Below are 22,777 nucleotides of genomic sequence, written 5' to 3' on the forward strand. Positions count from 1 at the left end.
TGGGTCAATCAGAGGAAAGTATGGGGATTTGTAACCATTTCAACCAATATCCCTTTGCAATGGTATGGCAGCAGGTTTAGCAGCAAAGGTTTGGCTAGCAGCTTGGATGGTAGATGTAATAAGCAATTTACAGTTATAAAACTGAACACTGCTACATTGCTATTGATGGAAAAGAAGAGAAACAAATACAATGACTTACTCGGCTTCCACAAGGCTGTTGAGAAGTCTCTCTTTTTCCTCTGTCATTTCCTGTACACTGCTCTGCATTTGGATGGACTCACGTTCTGCTTCCTATGTTGGTGGATACAAGGGAATTGGGGATTATTTCATAGCTGAATTTAGAATATAACTTTTGTCTATATGTGAGTGTGTCCATGAGAGAGACCGATTCACACACCAGACAAATTGCAAAAGATTTCTGTCTCTCAAGGTATTTTAACTGATAGGAATTATACACTTTTCTTTATGAAACCATATTTCTCAAGGAGAATAAAGGCAATGTTTGGATGGAGCTATTACACTGCAAACACAACAAATATTTCCTTTAATACAGAAAATTACTTCAGGATAAATACTTGACATATTTTATTGATATCAAAGATGACCTTATCATATAGTCCTCAAAAACTATTTTTCAAATGGTGTTAAAATCTAATATGTTTATTCTGCTCACCTTGAGACTCTGAACAAAGTCACTCTCAACCAGAACATTGCCTTGCTCCAAATCTTCTTTAAGTTTTCCTTCTTTGGTCAGCAGGGTGTTTAGTTTGATCATGTCATTCTGCATGTTACGTATATTTCTTTGGATGTCATCTTCCTCCTTGTTATGTGTGTTGATTTCATCTAGAATAGGATACAGATCACATAGTGAATTAACGTATATGCAGTGCTTGGAAAGAAAACTACTGAAACAACATTTGGTCAGAAAAATTAGCCATTCTTCAAGTGATAAATAAATTCTGGCTTTACAATGTTCAGCATAAGTTTGGAATCTCACGGAACTCAATTCTTCAGTTTTCTCTAAAAGTTTAAACCAAATCAAAAACACTGTGTCAGCACATCATCATTAATGGCACAATACTGGGAACTAGATCCTGATTTTTCCTGATGAGATTGAGTTTTAAAAAGAGTGGGCAGGTAACAGTGATATTTCAGAATGTATTGCTTTTCATGATATTCACCTTTATACAGTAAGGTATCCTGATGAAAAACTTTTCATGATGATTTTGAAGGCCAAACACTATTAAGTGTCACTGATAAATAAATGCTCCCCAAAGCAAGCCACCTGAAGTTGTGATCGCACCTTGTCCTATTTCCATTCAATGAGGTCAGACTTTGCTGTGGAGAAAATTGCGGCTGTACCAAACTTTGGTGATGAAAAGGCTACTCGACTTACTTTCAATTCTATATTTCTTCTGGTGTAGGATGGTGAGTGCTTTCTTCATGGTTCCAACTTCCGTTTCTTGGCTGTCCTTCTCCTTGGTCAGTTTGACCAGTTCATTCTGCTGTCTCAGCCAGAACTGTTGTAAATCGGCAATCTCCTGTGATCTCTGGTCAATGGATTTGGTCAGTGCATTGATCTCCTGTTCCAAGGGACCCAGCTCTTCACCCTGGTGATCAACGATAAATGACAGAAATGAGTGTTGCTGATATATACACAGATGTACATCAAGAAATATGTGTAGTTGTGGAGAGTCACTTTGAATCATATATATATAAAGACAGTCACAGGCTCTTGGCATATCACTGCATGAACAATCGTTTGGAAGAATCATACTTCATAGTCTTTAATGAGAAATATGGATTTATGGATAATCATAAACATAATTTCAAATTGAACGACAAATAATTTCTGGACCCATAATTACAAATTTAGAAAGTCCATCATGTTTAACCCAAATATGTAAAGGAAATGCTAATATGTCGTTTTTATTCTTAAAATTTTGCAATGATCTTTTGTTTCTTCAAAATCATCATACTGGGTATTTTGATGTATTTTGTAATGAAATTACAAACTTACCCCTTGTGCACTGGCAATGGCTTCAATCTTCTTATTGTACTGGTCGATTTGACCTTGTTTCCTTTCAATCACTGCATTCCTCTTGACAATTTCACTTTCACTCTTTGAGATGATCTCGTTCTTGCTGCGGATCTCCTCATCATATTCAGTCAGGACCTTCTTGAGTCTTTCACACCTGGTGACGGTGTGCGACAGTTCCAGCGTGTCCCGGGCAATCTCATTTTCCACTTGTGCCATGGAAGCTTCCTATCAAAATAACGGAGCATTTTATGAAGGGGAAACTCTACAACATGTTTATGCATAAATATGCTCCATGCATTTTAAAGATGAGAGTAAATTTCTGTTTCTTTGATCTTAATAAGCTTCTTTGATCTGAATAAGAAGTATTAAGTTTTAACATTATGATATAAGTTAACAGCAGGGGCTGGTTGGATAATCTTAAAATAAAATAATTAGGATGATTGTCTACTGTAAATGGAGAAGCATAATACAAATTTGATTTATTTCAAAAAACAGAAATTAAAAATAAGCAACTGCTAAATGAAACAAACCAAAGCCATCATGAGCTGATATAATGTTAACCTTCTGTAATTTACAAATCATGTATGTACAAAGAGGTGTTTATCTGTTTTGTTAAAGGGTGATAGTCTCACATAGAGCTCTGTGTTTTGTAGGATGGAAGACAGATTTTGATGGCATTCTCTTTATTACGCATAAAAGATTAGTGGATGCGAACAAATCACCTCCAGTTTCTGATAAGATGACAGGATAGGCTTACCTGTTCACGTGTCCTTGCCCGAAGTTTGTCTGTCATTTTCTTGGTGTAGATGGCGGCCTTGTCCATGGTAAGTTCTTCCCGCATCTTCTCCATGATGGCATCTTCAAGGCGCACTTTCTCCTGATATTCCCGCTCGATCTGCTTCCTCAGAGCGTTGAGCTCGTTCATCCGGAGACTGCGATCCTATAATGATGGAAAATACATGCATGTCAGTGATTGTGACTATGTGTTTGCAAACTTTCCAGAGCATAAAGCTACTACTGAGATGGCCTGATGATGTTAAAATAAATTCTGTTGTTTTACTGCCAGAAATCAAACAGTCAGTCCAGTTTTGAGCAGTGAGGACATCGGAAATCTTGAAATTTGCCTAAAAAATACCAAAATATTCCTACCACTAAATCATTATATTGTTACAACAATTTATCAATGAACTACCTGCAATCCCTGAATTTATATTTACAGTAAAACGCAAGACAATAGTTGCTCTAGCTTTATGAAATTTTTATTTGTATATCTGTCTGCCATGGTCACTCCACAAAATTTTGTGGAGTGACCATGTATCTGCATATAGCTTCAAGTTGACCTCTGATACAATATATTACTTATAAAAGCTGTTCACACAGGCCATTATCAAACATCTAACAGGAAACTGCTAATGGTGTAACAAAAGACTCACCGTTGTTGCCCTGTTCAGAGACTGTTCTGTTTCATGTAACATCCTGGTAAACGTGCTGTATTCTTGTTTCAGTTTCTCCTGTTTGTCCTGACACTGCTGGATGAGTTTCTTGGTGGTAGCAATGTCGGCATCGTTCTTATTCAGGATGATGGTCAGCGTTTCGTTGTTCTCCTGTTCTTTCTGGATGGATTTCTTGTATCCTTCGATCTCGGTGTCGTACGACATAATGTTCTGTTTCTGAAGGCTGTGAGACATTGAGTTGGACAAGAAACAAAATCAAACAAGTCAAATCAAACAGTTGCGCTTTGAAATTGTTTCTGCATGATATCAAAAGTTTCAATTAAGATCTGGCCAGAACATTATTACAGCCTTGATGAACTGATTGTTTCTCAAATAGTTAAATGTCAACATGACAGAAAAAACACAGCTTGTTACCTCCATTTGTAAGAAAATGTTAGAAATGTTATCAAACTTAGGCTGCAGAGGTAATTTTTGTTTCTATGTCACTGTAACTGCATGTATTTTCACATGGTATTTTATTGTCACATCATTTGTCTCTGGGCCATCACTGCCAGGATCTGCATAATTCTGAGTCTAAACCTCAACATCATAATACATGTGAAAGATCATGTGATGTAACTAATAGTTCAGACTATTCACATTTTGAAATAGGATGTGCTTGAGAACCACTGATATCGGTGCTCATGTACCTGAGTGCTTCTTGCATTGCAGCATGTGCCTCATCTCTCCTTCTCATACCGATCAGACTGCTGTGCCATTGCTGCAACAGGTGTTTCTTTTCAAGATTGATGGACTGAAAGAAAACAGTGCCTCTATGTTACGTTGCTGCATGACTGACCTATGACCTTTATAGGAACACTGACATTCAAAAACTCATTCTGAAAGATAAATACTTGAAAGATCACATTTGTTGCAGGCTACTTGTCCAAACTACACTGCACACACAAACGTCTTCTTTCTTGGTACGGTAAATAAATAAATGAATAAGTAAACAAACACGTAATAATGTTGATTTTCAATTATTTCCCTAACCAAGACAAAGGACACTTACTTCAATTTCTGTCTTGGCTTCACTGAGTGACTCTTTGGCTGCTTTGGTTTCCTCTGACTGTGCCTGTAGCTGGGCTTCATACAGTGCTATCTCCTCTCTCAGCTTGTCAACTACCTCAGTCAGTCTGTCCACGTACAGATCTTGTTTCTGTTTTTCAGTTTCTGCTTTGGTGACCTCCGAGTCGGCTTTCTCAGCAGCCCTTCTCATCACGGCAATGTCTGACCTGACATCTTCCTTGGCATTCATCATGTAAAATATCCTGGTAGCCAGATTCTCGACTTCTGTTTGCAATTCAGAGGCTGAGGTAGAAAAGCAAAAGGACAGGAAAATTAGTTATGCTTGATCAGTACCATTGAAGCTTTTTTAATCTGAGAAAGCAGATCCCTAAAAATTGTTCACTATCTGCATCTATTTCTCATTACTAAGGTCTGACCCACAAACTGTAAACGATTGAACAATGCTCTGTCACAGCAGGATTACTCTTGATCCAAAGTTTGAAAGTATCGACTTTATCTGACTACATTCTGTAACACCACTGCAAGATGCTGCCGCTACCAATCTTGTCACATCAATCAATCAGAGAATCAATCAAATAGATTTTCACGGCGCCAAACTCCAAAGTGCAGTAGTGTTCATTGGCACTTTACAGAGTCAGTGTTCCATATGCTCTACTACACAGAAAAGTTTTTAACATCCATTATCCTGTGTACACGACCAACTTGTCATTGCCAACAAAGTTGTACCAAAGTTCAGAAAAGAAAAAGTCAAGCCTTGAAAATCCAGGGTTTGGCCCAACCCTTATCATTTTCAATGGAGATTACAGACCTGTGTACTGGAAAATGGGTGACAGGTTTAATGATCCTCCTTACCTGTCTTCCTCTGTGATGTAATATTTGACTGTGTGTACTTGTAGAAATGCCGCACTTCCTCAAGTTCTTCCTCACACTGATGTCTGACTTGCTTGGTCTGACCAAACTCGTCGTGGAGTTTCTCCAGCAGCATCTGCTGTCTGGCCAGCTCTTGCTGCAAGCCATACAGGTTCACACCCAAGTCCTCTCGCTCTTTCTTCCTGTTCTTCAAACCTTCAAGCTATAATTCAACAGGACAACAAAAATTATAAATACATACAGAACAGTACCAAAGTGTGTCTTGTTAACATGGTTCACGTTTGACTGACAATGTGTATCTCAAACTGAGGGTATGCTTACCTACATGTAATATTTAATAATGAAAAACACTCCTGGTGTCATTGTTGTTGATTTTACTGTGATTCAGTATAAATATATATGAGGCATCACAGGCAATGATGAAATGGTCTAAAACAGCTTTGAAATATTAATATTGCTTTACATTTTACTGAATGTAAACTGTGTGTAACATGTTAAGCTGTCAATGCTGATCTAAAGCAGAGCACTTGTACTGAATATTGAAGGCTTACTCACCAGTTCACGAAGTTCAAGGGTCACTTTCTCATTCTGCTTGCTCAGCTGAGCTTTCAGAGCAATCTGGAATCTTTTCATCAAAGGCTGTCACAAAAAAAAAGATGTCAAATTTTAGCGTACAGTGAGACTTATTAGCATTTTACTCAAGTAACTCTTTTTGTGATTCAAAATTTTGACAGGGATGAGATGTATTCAGTGATAATGGCACATGATCCACATCTGGAATATAAACATTGAAATTGTAGCACTGGATTGAAGCTTTGCAAAGTACAGTTGTATGAAACAATGTTAACCTCTCCTTAACCTTGTTCTTTGCTTGTATGTCCAAGCTTGCCACTGAAAACAACCTTGTTGAGCCTTTTGGTAGATTGGTTTACTCAGACTACAGACAGTGGAGCAGAAGGTAGTGTGTGTACACATCTCTCCTCCTCTATTTCCCAAAATCCTGTGTACTTACATGGTCAGGATCAAGGACAACCATCTCACTCTCTTCTTCACTCTCATCTGACTCCATTTCTTCCTCTTCTTCATCACCCTCCTCATCAGCAAAGTCGTCTCCATCACTGTCAGCATCCAAGACTCCAATATCATCAGGCAGGGTGATGTCAGTCTGGGCAACAAAATTATCTGCAACACAGGAGAACAGAGAAAAAATAGATCAGATCATGCATTTCTTTGCTCCTTTACTTGAAATGGTTAAAAAAGCAAATGGATGATTTGTACTCTTGTACTGTTGTTGCAACATTTTGTCATGAAGAGAAGCTTAAAAATACTAGAAAAATGATAACAACTACAAAGACGATTAAAAGGGTCTCAAAACAGCTTGGCTACAGAGTGAAAAATTTGAGTATTTTGCTGGATTAGGATACAAACACAGTAGACATGTACATTACTATCCCAGAAGGGCAATTTAGTATTCACAACATTTTTGCTTTATCCCTTATCATTGTAGAAAACATTTTAGTTTATTTTCACCTACCTTCAAGCTGTCTGCCTGATCCAGACCTGGCACCCCCAGCAGATCTTCTGGATCCACCTGACCTGCCACTAGCTGGTCGGTCTGCCTCCTCTGCCAGTGTGGGTGGTGGAGGAGTTGCTTCTGCCGGCACTTCTTCCATTTCTGGTGCCGATGGGGGCGGTGGGGTTTGTTGCTGTTCTGCTGGACTGCCTGCAGCTCTACTCCCTGATCTCTGGGATCTTGCAGATCTGGCTGACCTGGCAGATTTGGCCGATGATACCCTACTAGGGGGCCCTGATGGAGGCTTTGCCTCCACGGGTGCTTCTTCTGGGGGTGCCTCACCCTCTCCTGTACAAAAGGTACGATGAGAATTAGTGGAACCCATAAACCTCCTGGCAAACCACAAGAAATAACTCAGTCAAAACTTCATAAGTTTGGTCCAATTTTACTTCAGTGTACTTGTGCATAATAAAACTTATCTGTTAAGACAGTTTCGTTGTGCTAACAATCTAACATCAGCAGTGATCAGTGAATAGATATTAGATATCATGTTATCAAACACATTACCAGTAATCTCCTCTTTGGTGTGTGCAAGGAATAAAGATCGTACAGCAGATAGTACAATGGTGAAAGAATAAATATTTAGGATAACTTTTGTCATACTCCAAAAGAAACAGCCCCAGAGAAAAAATGAAATGTCTGACATTTGATTTGGCTTATAAAAGTTCATCCACAAAGTCCCTCAAACTGCATTGGTAGAAAATGTGTTGTCATTTCAAATCATACTTTTTAAAGTTTAAAGACAGATGTTGGCTTAGCAAAAATGCTCTACATTACTTTCTCTTGCATTGTATAAAGTTGTTGAATATTTTGGTAAATTTGAAATCGGTTATTTTTTAGATTTGGGGAGGTGCATGCCAGTAAATACGTATGCTTTTCAGGATATTTTATTTCAATAATTTTTTTTTCTCTGATGGACTGTACAGGAATGAAGTGCCTAATACTCATGTGGTATTTAGCACTTTTAAGGAATGGTAAAATCTTTCTTGTTTTCTTCACTTTCTGTACTTTTATTGGCAATTAAAATTACAAGTTACCTTCAGGTTTTTCAGCAGACTCTTCCTCAACAGGCTGCTCAGCCTCCTCCCCCTCTCCAGGTTGTTCAACCTCATCTCCTCCCTCTGGTTGCTCACCCTCACCCTCTGCTGGTTGCTCTTCCTCAGCGGGTGCTTCCTCCCCATCACCAGGTTTCTCCTCCCCATCTTCTGGAGGTTGCTGGTCAACTTCTCCGTCCTCAGCGGCTGGTTGTTCAGGGGGTGCCTCTTCTGTCTCTGGAGCTGCCTCCTCCGCCTCTGGAGCTGCCTCCTCTGCAGTTGCAGGCCTAGAAGGTATTTCAGTGATGATGATGTTATAGTTTCTCAGATGTATGCAATTTACAACGTGTATTTGGTGAAAAGCCACTACTCAGCTGCACAAAAATACTGTTACTGATATCTTGCCGACAGACTAGACCTCATTGACACTATAGAAGGGACACTCATATCTTAGTGGTCTCGTTCTATCTCCGTGCTTGGATCGTGGAGGTGGCACACAAAAAACTGCCATGCTTGGATCATGAAGGTGTTGGAATGTTCACTCTTCTAAGCCTAAGGTAACTCCATGGAATGTATGACCATGAATGAGTGTTCTTTTGTGGTTTGATATGCGAAAAATTGTTCACACTATCATTAAATTTGAGGCATGCGTGTATACATATTTGAACACGGATTCAAGATGTTGAAAACCGCGACAGACATCGCATTAGACAACTGTCATTTGAACATCACTGGCAAAATAGAATTTTTGCCGTACGATTGAATCAACATCGTCTGGAAAATACCTATGATAGAACTAGCGACGGCCTGTGACAGTGTTCGTCTGAAAAATAACCCGTAGACTTTGTTGCACTTTTCCACTGCCCTTTGACGTTACGAAAACGTCGATGTTAAAACGCAATATGAATGAAAGAAGAAAAATGATTGCATTTATATCACACTAACCTGTCTTCGTTATCCGCCATCTTGTTGCTATGTGTAGGTAAACCACGCAAGGCACCACGGGAATAAACAGAGGGTCACGTGGAAAAAGGACTTTGTCACATGACTCTAGACAACTTGAATGATCCTCATTAGAATAAATGTAAATTTATTAGGTCCGAGACATGGCGCTCAGTGATGAATCCGAGGTGTGAGGCGAAAGCAGGTAAATGACGTATGTTCGTACCATTTTCATGTACACTTTTGCCAGTTTATTTCCTTTTTATCTCTATTACTCTTGAAAACCGAAAAATTAACGCTCTGTAAAGGCGTAAACAGGCAAATACGGTTGAAATGTTTCGGAGGTTCGAAGTGTACTGTGTTTACAGCGTCAGCGGGTCTCTCAGAACACAGTGGGCAGACAAGGTAAAACAAGGTATGTACAGTATATAATCTAGCAGAGCTGCCCGTTACATTCATGGTAGATAACTAGGCTCAAGTTAGTGTAGTAAACTGTTTTATAGCGATATATTACAGGACGGGTTGTTTTATTTTCCGCGTGAATTATTGATTGAACGGACGCATTAACCTGTATGGGTTTTGTCTTTGGATAGAAAATGATTGTTTTTGTTCAATTTTAGAATTTCCCTTTTATCAGGACTTGATAGTGAACGCCATATGCTAAGAACACACCGTTTATTCAGTTTCACGATCTCAACTGTGTAAGCCAAAAGTTGAATCCCGAAAGTCGAGACCGATAGATAGCAAAATAACATACATATAAAGCGTTTTGCGCTAAAAGCTGTACGCTTTGCGTTGACTTCCTGTGTGAACGATATTCATCAGATGGATAAGAATATTTTCGAACACATCAGTAAATACTAGGTACAAATAATAGATGATCAAAATGCAAAATTAGTCATCGACTTCTCTTATAAGTCGTTCCCATTCACCTGCTCTGTCCTCTGAACATGTAGAGTTTTGTCGGCTATTGGCATAGTATTACAATTTGTACATCACAAACAGATTTGTAAATTTGTATCGCATTAAAATGCCTAGACGAATCTAAGTTTCGTGATCATTTCGATCAAAAAGTAGGAAAAAGATGCTTTTTAACGCCAGAGAAATTTTGAAATCGGTCGTAGGCAATTTATTGGTAGTATTTATTTTGCAAATTATTAGCTATCTGTGTGTTCTCCACATTTTCTCACATAATAATAATAATACTGGATCAAAGATTCATGTAGAAAGTATTGGGAACATTTTTATGGTTTGATGATTTTGTGGGGAACTAAAAAATTTCCACAGACAGCATTCCTTTATTATCTGTTACATGATACGCATAACATTAATTTAACATGATGATTTCTTCTTGTTGTCAAGCAAAAATGTAATTTGTCCTTCACTAATAAATCAGTTCATAGCATTTATCTAAAATCCAAATTCATGGTCACTTTTCTAATTACAGTTTACAAAGACTAGAACAATAACAGACTTAGCTGCTGCTGGCCAGGGAAAGTAAGCCCATAGGTGACCTTTACATTTTTCACAATCTGAAAAATGTCAATAACCTCCATAGGACCTAGGAAAGTACCAGGTGTCACATTATTTTCCATGATAATCAGCTGACAAACATGTGAGTCAATCTTTGACAGTTTTATATTGTTCCAGTGCCAAAGCAGATTTATAAATCACAAAAAAATGAATTTAATTTTTCAGAGCAGTCAGTATATGATCAGGATTTTTTTTGCTGTCATGAGTTCGATCACAGTTTACAAGGGGTATAGTGGCTTTTATTTTTAGAACCAATTATCAACATTAGGCTCTGTCCTTGAAAATGAAGTTCATCTATCTTTGTAGATGACTTCATAGGATCTTACTAAGTTGTTGTTCAGCATAAGTAAGCAAACTTTGAAATTTTTTTGGGTGGTCATTGTGCGACTTCCTGTCATTGTTCTTGCCTCTGGGGCTCACAGTCATACTTTGCTGTATGCAGAGTGGTGATAGCTGGCAAGGTCACGACCCTGACTCACCTGGTTGTTTGGATTCCGTGTCATTGACATTATTGATTGTGTTTGTATCATGCTAGCTGAAATCATCAGCTTGTAGTAATGCAGATACCGTCAGTTTATCCACAACCCAAATGAAGCTTGGTGAGTATATCTCATAGTGCGTACAAAATAATCTTACTAGAAAAACTATTATTGAAGTCACTCTCTTGCACCTACTGTATTTTGATACCAACTAACCGCTAATGTTTTAGAGCTGGAAAATAGTTTTTGATTCATTATTTTGATAATTTTTTCCACTCAAGCTTGACTGAACAAAAACAAAAGGAAAGGCACTTATCATGAAGTGCGCTTTTATACATTTATTTGAGCTCTCTTTTTCAAACTCTTTCATTTCCTGTGTCAGGCAATGTTCATAAATCACAGGACGCCACGTCTCGATATGAACATGTCGCTTCCGAGACGAGTTTGATCTTTTTGATCCAAGGTGGTTCAGTGCCCAATCTGATGTAAGCTACGGCTGCATCCCTAACATTTGTCATTGTGTAGGAGTGTTTTAATGACTTTGATTTGCCCACAAGGCAGTTCACACAACTCTTCACATTTAAATTCAAACATACAGAGCTATTTATAGAATTTCTCAGCATACTTTTTCCTCTACATTTGTACTTGTCAAAGTCTTTAGAATATCCATCAGAACATAGTAAAAATATTGACTGTTTTCTATATGCACATGAATCATCACAGTCAAAATCTGGATGTACATTGTACATAGTATCATGTACTGTGATCACTGATCTTTGTCAATGTTAATTAAAATGAGGTGGTTCCAATCTAGTAAATCCATCTTTTAAAGTCTAAGGTCTAATCTAGTCATGCGTACGTTTCTGCAAAATTTAAATTGTCGTCATTGGTATCAGCCAAGATTGAGTTCTATAAAAATTTCAATTTACCCGAGCAGGCCTGTCCAGCACTTTTGGTAAACCGCAAGAAAATGTATTTGTCATTTAATGTGTTTAGTATTTGACTACGAGTGATATGTGTCATACTGTATCTAAATTGTATTCACAGTGTAAACAAACAAACTGAAGTAGGATATGTGATAGGATTTGGGGAGGTGGACAAATCAAACCTACTGATCCCATGTAATTATTATAAAGTCTGAAATGTGATACACATGCAAAAAAAATCATGAGCAGAATTAAGCAATTATCTTGCTTGTTTCAGGCATTTTCAAAAGTTGGTTGTCTTTTGATTATAGAGATAATGGAGTGTAAACCTTAAAAAGTGTAAGGATGACGTGTAGCAGATAGATCACCTGTACACTGTAATGATGTTGTCTTGGGGCCACAGTCAATATTGATCCACGTGAGGTAGTCTTTCATTTCCTGTTTAAAGGGAACTTAAAGAATTGATTATTTAAAATGTGGGAACACAATTCTTTTCAAGGTTTGAGAATATGTTGAATGATATAATTAGATAGCAATCAATGTTGAAACAAAAGCTCTGAATTATTACATGGCGTTTGCCTTCAGCTGTTAGATGCATCCTTGAAAAGGACAGAACACATGAAGCACAAATTAAATTGTAAAATATAGTTACCTTACATAAAGGAATGACTTTGATTTTTCAGATTTGTGAAAGATTTTATCCTCTGCTGTGAGTATTCCATTTCTCTTTACAATCCAATCTTTCATTTTATATTTTGACATCAAAACTGTTGTATCCCTTCACTACCAAGCTCATTTCACCATCAGGTTGAGTGTGATAAAACCTAGAGAAGCATAACATGTCTAATATGGTGCATTTTAAGTAAATTGAACAGTTGAAAGCCCCTGGAAACGGAGATACTGTAAAATTTTTCTCATTGACTAAAGCTGCTGTAATAGACCAAGCCAATTTGGTAAGAATATCTATACCGTCTTTTACTGACTAGACAAAGGGGGAAAGTGATACTCTCTGACATGAAAAAGGGTATCGATAATATTGTCAAAATTTAGCGTAAGGTATTGCTTGTTAAGCTGTTAAAAAGCCTGTGCTTTACAGGGAAACAAATTATTGATTATTGTACTTGAGAAAGCGCAGTTCTCCAGCAGAACTATAACAACACCATTTTGAATTATCTCAGGACATGTAAGTACAAGACAAAGGTATCGAACACAGTTACTGTAAAACTAGTACATGTAAACCAAAAGAACAAGACAAACAAAATATTGTCTGACAGCAACCAAATTCAAAAGCCAGAAATCTCTTAATACTATAATAGTTCATATTTTCAAGTAGGTCAATCTGGTCAAATAAAACGCCACCCTTACACGTGGCCAGCTTTGAAGAGAAAAATTCTCTCTACAATTCTAGGCAACCCACATTCATAATATTGTTACGTGCAGAGAAAACGAACAAAAGGGTGAACTCAGCAGTTTACGTTTAAACAAAATTTATTACGAAAACAAAAACTAATTGCTAAGTCAGGGACAGAGTACAAGCTTTAAAAGTGTACAGACTACTTATCTCAGCTGGGACGGCAAAGCTCCAGTCTCAGAGTTGTAACAGTCAGTCGGATGAATGAACAGTCCTTTGGCTTGCAGGCTTGAAGCTGCACAAAGTCCACAGTATAAATCCAGCGTTGGCAGTGAAGGTCTTGAAAAGTCTTGAGAATGACTACTGCTGGAGTTTAGTAACACACAGAGACACGATCCCAAAAGTCTGACTGGAAGCTGAGCACGTCCCTTTTATAAAGGCATATAAGAACAATCTAGAACTTTTATTGACATGCTAATTACTGTTCAAAATTATCTCCCTTACACAACTAATCAACTTTCCAGAACATTCCAAACATGACTAATTGAATTCAAGGTTGTGAGGTCATCAAGGGCAGTGACCTTGAGAATGTTCTAGACTAATTGAACTCAGGTCATGATGAGTGTGGGGGAAATGACCTACATAACACACCCCCTCTTCAAAAAAAAGAAAATTTTTCAAAGAAAAATCTTTCTTTTACAAATGTAATCTTGAAAAGGATTTAAGTACTCAAATTTTGTTTTACTCTAAAGTAAAATTTCTTGAAAGTGAACAACAATAAACTCTAAATACGAGAGAGACAGTCTGCAATTAAATGTCTCTCTGCCTTTGATATGTCTAATGTCAAGATTAAACTCCTGTAACATTAAACTCCATCTTAGCAATCTCTGATTTTTGCCTTTAAATTTCTGCAGAAAAACAAGAGGGTTGTGATCAATATAACCACTATTGGCTGATTTGAAGAAGTAACATAAACTTCAAAATGCTGTAAAGCTAATATCAAAGATAAACACTCTTTTTCAATTGTAGAGTAGTTTCTCTGGGATTTGTTAAATTTGCGTGAAAAATAGCAAACAGGATGATCTACACCATGACTATCCTCTTGCAATAAAACAGCACCAGCAGCCGTATCACTAGCATCCACAGCTAATTTGAATGGCAAAGTGAAATCTGGTGCAGACAACACTGGGGCACTTTGCAGTATGGCTTTAAGTGTATCAAATGCCTGTTGGCATTGCTCTGACCAAACAAACTTTACTTTCTTTTTAAGTAAGTTAGTCAAAGGCTCAGTAATTGCGGAGAAATTTGGGACAGAATTTTCTGTAGTAACCAGCCATACCGAGAAAGCGCATCAGTTGTCGTTTGCAGTTTGGTATGGGAAACTTGAAAGGCACTGATTTTGGCATCAACAGGTTTTACCTCACCCTGTCCTACAGTATGTCCGAGGTAAGTCACCCTCGCCCAACCAAACTCAGATTTGGCAAGGTTGACAGTCAACATGGCTTTACTCAGTCTCTCAAAGAACTTCCGCATGAGCTTGATGTGTTCCTCCCAGGTGTCACTATACAGGATGACGTCGTCAACGTAAGCTGCACACCCGTCTAGCCGGATATGACGTCGTTGATCATCCGTTGGAACGTTGCCGGAGAGTTCTTCATTCCGAATGGCATCACCTTGTACTGGAACAATCCGTCTGGTGTAAAAGGCGGATATTTCACGAGCACGATCCGTCAGAGGGACTTGCCAAAATCCCTTCAGTAGGTCAAATTTCGTCACATACTTGGCTTTTCCCACTCGGTCGATGCAGTCATCAATCCTCGGGATTGGGAAAGTGTCTGTCTTTGTTAAAGTGTTGACCTTCCTAAAGTCCGTGCACATACGATAACTGTGGTCTGATTTGGGAACAAGTATGCACGGCGAACTCCAGTTACTTTTACTGGGTTCAATAAAGTCATTGTCCAGCAGGTATTTGACTTCTTCCTGGAGATATTTCGCTTTTGTTGGGGATTCAGTCTGTATGGATGTTGTTTTACAGGCTTACTGTCTCCAACATCAACATCGTGATAGATGACGTTCGTCCTCGTTGGAACATCTTGAAACAGGTGTTTATATTCGTGGAGCAGTTCTTTACCTGTTGTTGTTGTTCTGGCTGGAGGTGTGCCAACTTTGTAGATTCCAGCTTCTCCAGGATTTCTGAGTTCTGAAGCTTGACCGAGCCCAGCTTTGAGTTTAGAGTATTATCAGTCAAGTCAGTTTCAGTATCACTATCTTCATAATGGCCAGAACTGACTGTACTGACAGGCTTTGATTTAGTAGGATTATCCCTATCCAAATATGGCTTAAGCATATTTATGTGACATAGCTGTTTTTGTTTTCGCCTGTCAGGTGTTATTATGATGTAATTTAAATCACTCAATTTCTTATCAATTAGATATGGCCCAAAGTAACGAGCATGGAGTGGTTTGCCAGGAATTGGAAGTAGAACAAGAAACTTTTGACCTGGTTCAAACTTCCGTTTTGAGGTGCTTTTATCATATTTGGTTTTCATTGACTGCTGAGATGACTCAAGATTTTCTCTGGCTAATTCACATGCTTTAGAGAGTTTCGTACGAAAATCTGACACATATTGCAAAATATTCAGACAATCATCATCGTCTGATAGGAATTTCTCTTTAACGAGCTTAAGTGGGCCACGGACTGTATGTCCAAATACAAGCTCAAATGGGCTAAAACCAAGAGACTCCTGAATTGACTCTCTAACAGCAAAGAGCAGAAAATGAATTCCTTCATCCCACTGCTTCTCTGTGTCAAAACAGTAGGTCCTAATCATGTTTTTCAAAGTTTGATGAAATCGCTCAAGAGCACCCTGACTTTCTGGATGATAGGCGGATGACCTATACTGTTTAATGCCTAGCTGATCCATTACTTGTTGAAAATTCCAGACATAAAGTTGGAGCCTTGATCGGACTGGACACATTTAGGGAGGCCAAATAAAGTGAAAAATTTGACTAAAGCTCTCACTATAGTCTTTGTCTTTATATTTCTCAGTGGTATGGCTTCGGGAACCGAGTTGATGTACACATTATTGTCAGCATGTACTCATTTCCTGATCTTGTTTTTGGTAGGGGCCCAACACAGTCTATTAGTATCCTACTAAATGGTTCTTGAAATGCAGGAATTGGCTGTAAAGGGGCCTTTGGAATGGTCTGATTTGGCTTTCCTACCACTTGACATGTGTGACAAGTTTTACAGAAATGTGCTACATCCTGCCTGAGATTAGGCCAATAAAAGTGACTGAGAATTTTGTGATAAGTTTTCCTTACTCCCAAATGACCAGCCCAGGGCGTTTCATGGGCCAGGCACAATATTTCAGCACGATAGGGCTTTGGAACCACAATTTGATGTTTTATAGCCCAGTCGTCATCAACCAAACGTCTGGAGGTCTCCATTTACGCATGAGAATACCAGATTTTGTATAATAGGAAACAGAGCTATCTGAAGTTTTACCTTCATCATCTACCCTGTCAAACAAAGACAAAATATCTGGGTCTTTGTGTTGTTCTGCAATGAGATTTGATAGAAAATGTCTGACTTTGGTCAGCAGTTTTACTGGAAGTTGCAAATCCACGAGGGATAACGGAATGATCCGTGTCAAACACCTGACTGAGAAAGGTGTCATTTAAGTCAACATCTGTGACATTATTTTTGAGAGTATTTTGATTCTCGGAAGTTTTCTTTGACATGGCTCGAGTAATAGCACATGAAGGAAATAAATCGGGTATCTCTTGTTCATTGGCTCTGGATCCTGATCTAAAGTAGGATTATCAGTCACAAGTGGATTAGTAATGACCTTGTCCCCAGCAAGGTCGTTTCCAAGAAGAAGGTGAATCCCTTCAAAAGGCAAAAAAGGCCTAATACCTAAAGTCACAGGTCCAGAAACAAAGTCCGAAGACAAATAGACATTATGGAGAGGAACAGGAATGTAGTCATTACAATCTACCCCCTTAATAAGAACTTTAGAACCTGAAAATGACTTTTCAGAAAACGGCAGGGTATCTGCCAACAAAAGAGACTGGGAAGCCCCGGTATCTCTTAAAATTTTGACAGGGGTAGCAGAAGAGAAATCACTAGAAAGTGATATAAAACCATTATGAATAAATGGCTCGAAAATACCCATAATGCTATCTTGAGAAGAATTGACCTTGACCTCATTAATTGGGGATAAGAGGGGTTTAACCTCAGAAAATGTGTTACACACATTATTAGACTCTAATTGAGTTGATGAAGAAATAAAGCCGGTGGGCTTAGATCCACTTTGACCACTTTGACCTTCACGTTTTCTTTTCAATTTGAAACACTCTGACATTAAATGGCCGTCTTTCTTACAATAATTACAAGAAAGTGTACCGAACTGTTTGTCAGAAGGAGATTGAGACTTGGGATCTGATGATGTGGGAGTGTTACTTGAACTCTGTGAACTGCTGTCATTTGATTTTCTACTCTCCTTTGAAAAATTCTTGGATGAAAAGGACGGGTTAAATTTACCTGCATTGTTTCTGTATGAAAAGGACTGGGATGGTTTGCTGAGAAATGAAGATTTGTGGGTCAATGAATAATCATCGGCCAAACGTGCAGCAACCTCCAATGTATCTGCCTTTTGTTCATTGATAAATGTCTTGATGTCACTCCGATGCACCTTTTAAATTCCTCAATCAAAACAAGTTGTCGTAATTTGTCATAATTCTGACTGACCTTTTCCGAAGAACACCAACGATCAAACAGTTGTTCTTTTGTTCGAGCAAATTCAACATAAGTTTGATCCTTCACCTTCTCACATCCCTAAATTTCTGACGATAAGCTTCAGGCACCAACTCATAGCCCTTGAGAATTAATCCTTCACAGAATCATAATCCGAAGCCTGCTCTACTGACAACTGAATGTAAATTTCTCTGGCTTTACCCACCAAAGCACTCTGCAAAAGCATAGACCAGGACTCCTTAGGCCAATTCAGACTCTGAGCAACTTTCTCAAAATGAAGGAAATATTTATCAACATCCTTTTCTTGGAAAGGGGGAACTAGCCTGAAATGCTTAGTGATGTCAAAACCGTCTGAAGGGAAGAATTTTCCTGACTTTCCAAGCTCTAAACGTCTCATTTCTAACTGCAGTCGGTGTTCTGCTAATTCTCTTTCCTTTTCTTTTTCCTCTCTTTCTTTCTCCCTTTGTCTTTCTTCCATTTGCATTGTTTTCTTCAATTCTTCTTTCTTCATTTCCAATTCCCTCTCTTTCTGTCTTTCTTCCATTTCTAACTGCATTTGTATTTTTCTTTTTCTAATGCCTGTCTCTCCTTTTCCATTTGTAATTCTTTTTCTTTCATTTGTAATTCTTTTTCTTTTTCTAATGCCAATTTTTTTAGCTCGAAATCTGCCTGTATTTCTAATTCCAATTTTTTGAGTTGGAAGGAAGACTCAAGCTCATAATCTTTTAAGGCAGACTCCTCAAGATGGCCAGAATTAACTAAATGTTTTGCAATCTTGAACTGTATTTCTCGCTTGCGCATAGATCTTTTGACATCTACTTTAAGGAAATTGGCCAGTGCTATGAGGTTGTCTTTTCTGAGGGAATTAAATGTGTCCTGATCAAGGTCATCCATAAATTCGTCTGGCTTGAATTCCGCCATGATTGAATTTCGCTGAGTTCACAGTATACAGTAGTTTTGAAAAGGTAGGCAAAATGTTGTCAAACGGCTCAAAATATTCGTCTCCCGGACGAGCCCCCAATTTGTTACGTGCAGAGAAAACGAACAAAAGGGTGAACTCAGCAGTTTACGTTTAAACAAAATTTATTACGAAAACAAAACTAATTGCTAAGTCAGGGACAGAGTACAAGCTTTAAAAGTGTACAGACTACTTATCTCAGCTGGGACGGCAAAGCTCCAGTCTCAGAGTTGTAACAGTCAGTCGGATGAATGAACAGTCCTTTGGCTTGCAGGCTTGAAGCTGCACAAAGTCCACAGTATAAATCCAGCGTTGGCAGTGAAGGTCTTGAAAAGTCTTGAGAATGACTACTGCTGGAGTTTAGTAACACACAAGAGACACGATCCCAAAAGTCTGACTGGAAGCTGAGCACGTCCCTTTTATAAAGGCATATAAGAACAATCTAGAACTTTTATTGACATGCTAATTACTGTTCTAAAATTATCTCCCTTACACAACTAATCAACTTTCCAGAACATTCCAAACATGACTAATTGAATTCAAGGTTGTGAGGTCATCAAGGGCAGTGACCTTGAGAATGTTCTAGACTAATTGAACTCAGGTCATGATGAGTGTGGGGGAAATGACCTACATAACAATATGATATTGATAACAAATCTAGAAATAGATAGCGTGTCGATATTTTGATGGTACAGTTTAATAGTCAAAATTCTGATCCTGGGTAAATACACTTATCAAATATTTGCATAATATAGGGGCAGGAATATCTTAGCTGGCAGTTCATGAGTTAGATAGGTTTAAAATAATAAAATGTGATACTTTCATATGTAATTTACATTTAAATATCTTTGTGATCAAGAATTACTTAGAAATGGAATTATCGTATGGATGAGAATACTACTATTTTTTAACAAGCAGTGATCCATCGATTGGAAATATTCAAAACATAAGCCTTGACTCATATCATGTTTTCCCCAGGGTGTCAGTGTCAACCATTTGAATGTTAGCATGAATCCGCATTTTGGATTCCTTCATGCAAATCGTGCTATGCCTCATTTACCGTACTTGCATGTTTTTAAAAGCAGGCATATTGACAGAGCAGTTTATGAACAGTCTGCACGATTTCGTCACTGACAGTGGATGTTGTTGCCAGGCAACACAGGAGTGGTAATTTGAGCAAAACAAGAAAATCCTGAAGGCAAAACCATTTACTCCACACCCACAGAGGTTTTAAATGGTAGCCCGTTTACAAATGTACTTCATCAGCATTGTCGGTCTTCATGATGGTTCGATAGGTGAGAGTGTTTTTGACTGCTGTTCTGTTCACATGTAAATCTTTGCTTTACAGACTTCTGTTGAATAATAATTAACTATTTTAATATAATAACTTTGTCAGTTTGGTTAAATTTAGAGGTTAAGGAAGATTCTCAGAAGAGAATTCTATTTGTGAAGTTTGTTTTTGCACTCCTTTTGATAACGCAAGATTTTCCATTAAAACCAAAAGTTGAACAATAGAATGTTAAATTGTTTCATTTCCAAATTTAAGTGTTTCTTGGCATCTTACAAAACAAATGTCTCTTTCCAAAACAAAAATTGCCGCCCAGTATTTATTGGTATCTTGTTGTCATAGAAAAGATCATATACACAGTGATATTAAAACCACATCAATGCTATAGTCATTGTCAATTGTTGTTAGAACGGATAGGCTTTGCTTTCAGTAAATGGGTTTTCTTTTGAATGTATTGAACAATCTTGATGGCCCTTACATCATGGTATTAAAACAGCCAAACAAGTATTGTTCAAGTTGCTGTGTTATGCATATGACTGGTGACACAAGCACCATGATGATTGTAAGGTTGTATCGGCCAATAATAATAATAATATTGTTACAATCAGAGAATCCCACAAAAAACCAAAAAACTATCAATGAAAAGAGAACAAAATATTTTGCCCTACTTGAGTATTTCATGATAGTTCACACTAAATGTACTTATTTCCCTGGAAGTCAAACTGATATAATTTGTGAGCATTTTGTTGTGAAGGACTTTTGATAGATGAGAATCAACAGGTGGTTGTCTGTAAGCATGTAAAAAAAATATGCTAGACATATACATGTACTTTTCAGCATTGTACAGTAATCTTTGTGTAACATACCAAAGCTCATACAGTAAGACACATGATTATCTGCCCTTGTTTCTGCAAAATTTCATATATTACAAAGACAAAAAGTAGAAACATTACGTAGGTGACAACATACTGATGCACATTGTTCCCTCATAGCCTACCGTAGTGTTTTCTCCATGGAAGATATAAAAATAAAATCACAAAAATGATGTTGCTTTGAGATCTTACCATATTATTTTCAGCACTACATACATATTATGCCTTTGTACAATGTCAAACACCAGAAGTCCGGCTGGTGCAAATTTGAAGCCTCAGAGGCTACAGATTCAGGACAAAGTTTAAATTTAATATGTAATATCTACAGTATATTGTATGTTCTTACCCATATTTGTCCACTGTATTTGGATGCAAGAGATTTCGAGATACTCCAATGCATGATGTGCTTAATTGATCTTCAGACATTTAAAAAAAATCATTATAAAACAAAAACTATACATTATACAATGGAATTTTTCCAGAAAACCCTAACCCTAATTATATTTAATTTCCCTCTCTATGATAAATGTTGTTTGAGGGATGATGTTGAGTGAAATTTTAAATTTCTCTTTTATCAAAAGTCATAGTGGCAATGATTTACTAGTGTTCAGACCTAATACACCTTAGATTACCACTCTTAATGAAGCAGCTCGGCTTCAGTATCATATTCAATAACTCACCTGTCAGATAAAACAGCAGCACTCACTTAATATCCATCACGCTTGAGTAATCATGTGTTTCCGATGACCTCCATGGGTATGAAACTCAGAGTTTACGAATCTGATTTATTCACATATCACCAGAATTTCATGTAGTGTAACCTTTGACCTTTACTGTTCTTATTTCTGCTACCAAGTACATTTTCATTTGAAAACTATGATGAATCAGGTTGAGATTTTGTGCTCTGCAATCTGTCAAAATAATGCTGCCTCTGTGTTTTATTTCCACATTACTGGAGAGCTCTTAAAATTCCTAATCCATGCAGCTGACTGGCATGACTCTGAGTAATATAAGGAAAAACTGCAAATGATTCAAAGGGTGTGTGCTGATATGGAAAATGGAACAACAATAGGGGGCAACCACCTGTTGATTTGGCGTCGTTAAACGATAGTTTAGGATGTACAAGGTGACATTTTATCACAATTTTCTTGTTGTACAAGGGGAAGAGACTTAATCTTGTCACTTACACTCATTTGAGTTGGAAACGAGTTTCGAGGGGTACGTGTCACCGTGATATTCATGGAAAAGGCAGTTATCAGGAAGGAATTTATGAGGTAGAAAGATATATATCAAATTGAACAGTTTCAATTTTTTGTTCAGATAAATGACATTATTTGTGTTGTATTCGTACTGTTGTTTTTATTTGCACACAGTGTTGAGCAAAACTATGTTGGTCATCAAAATTTTGTAGCTTTAAGTCTAAAACGTTGACAATTTGTCATCAGATTGCAGGTTTTGATTTCAAATTGGCATACTAGATACTAACATAAGTTAACTAACGTTTGATAATATTCAAGTTATTTTTGTTCTGCATAACAATGACATTTTCTTTTCCACAAAACATGTTGAAATACAAAGAATCAGCCTTGCCAACACAATGCATTGTAATGTTATTGTGAATGAATGAGTT

At 37.7% G+C, this 22,777-nt stretch overlaps 2 protein-coding genes across 6 annotated transcripts in view; one reads left to right on the plus strand and one right to left on the minus strand.

Annotated features, from left to right (window-relative positions):
* LOC139151097 (coiled-coil domain-containing protein 40-like) overlaps positions 1–9,122 on the minus strand; it is a 19,637-nt gene extending 10,515 nt beyond the window's left edge. Inside the window, exons 1-14 of the mRNA XM_070723635.1 lie at positions 8,986–9,122; positions 8,044–8,327; positions 6,968–7,294; positions 6,446–6,615; positions 5,989–6,072; positions 5,416–5,635; positions 4,547–4,845; positions 4,185–4,288; positions 3,475–3,718; positions 2,799–2,981; positions 2,021–2,266; positions 1,397–1,610; positions 674–843; positions 200–291 (exon numbers count right to left, since the gene is read on the minus strand). Of these exons, the coding sequence (XP_070579736.1) occupies positions 200–291; positions 674–843; positions 1,397–1,610; positions 2,021–2,266; positions 2,799–2,981; positions 3,475–3,718; positions 4,185–4,288; positions 4,547–4,845; positions 5,416–5,635; positions 5,989–6,072; positions 6,446–6,615; positions 6,968–7,294; positions 8,044–8,327; positions 8,986–9,005 (2,657 nt within the window). The 5' untranslated portion in view covers positions 9,006–9,122. The remainder of the gene's footprint in view (positions 1–199; positions 292–673; positions 844–1,396; positions 1,611–2,020; positions 2,267–2,798; positions 2,982–3,474; positions 3,719–4,184; positions 4,289–4,546; positions 4,846–5,415; positions 5,636–5,988; positions 6,073–6,445; positions 6,616–6,967; positions 7,295–8,043; positions 8,328–8,985) is intronic.
* LOC139151098 (TBC1 domain family member 16-like) overlaps positions 9,109–22,777 on the plus strand; it is a 42,328-nt gene continuing 28,659 nt past the window's right edge. Inside the window, exon 1 of one of the 5 annotated variants that reach the window (XM_070723636.1) lies at positions 9,109–9,187. The gene's annotated coding sequence lies outside the window, so the exon portion shown is untranslated. Of the gene's footprint in view, positions 9,197–10,451; positions 10,598–10,993; positions 11,115–22,777 lie in introns of those variants that run through there. The other 4 variants (XM_070723640.1, XM_070723638.1, XM_070723637.1 and 1 more) reach the window with 4 other exon arrangements.

This window comes from Ptychodera flava, chromosome 15, assembly GCF_041260155.1.
Source record: "Ptychodera flava strain L36383 chromosome 15, AS_Pfla_20210202, whole genome shotgun sequence".
Taxonomy (NCBI): domain Eukaryota; kingdom Metazoa; phylum Hemichordata; class Enteropneusta; family Ptychoderidae; genus Ptychodera; species Ptychodera flava.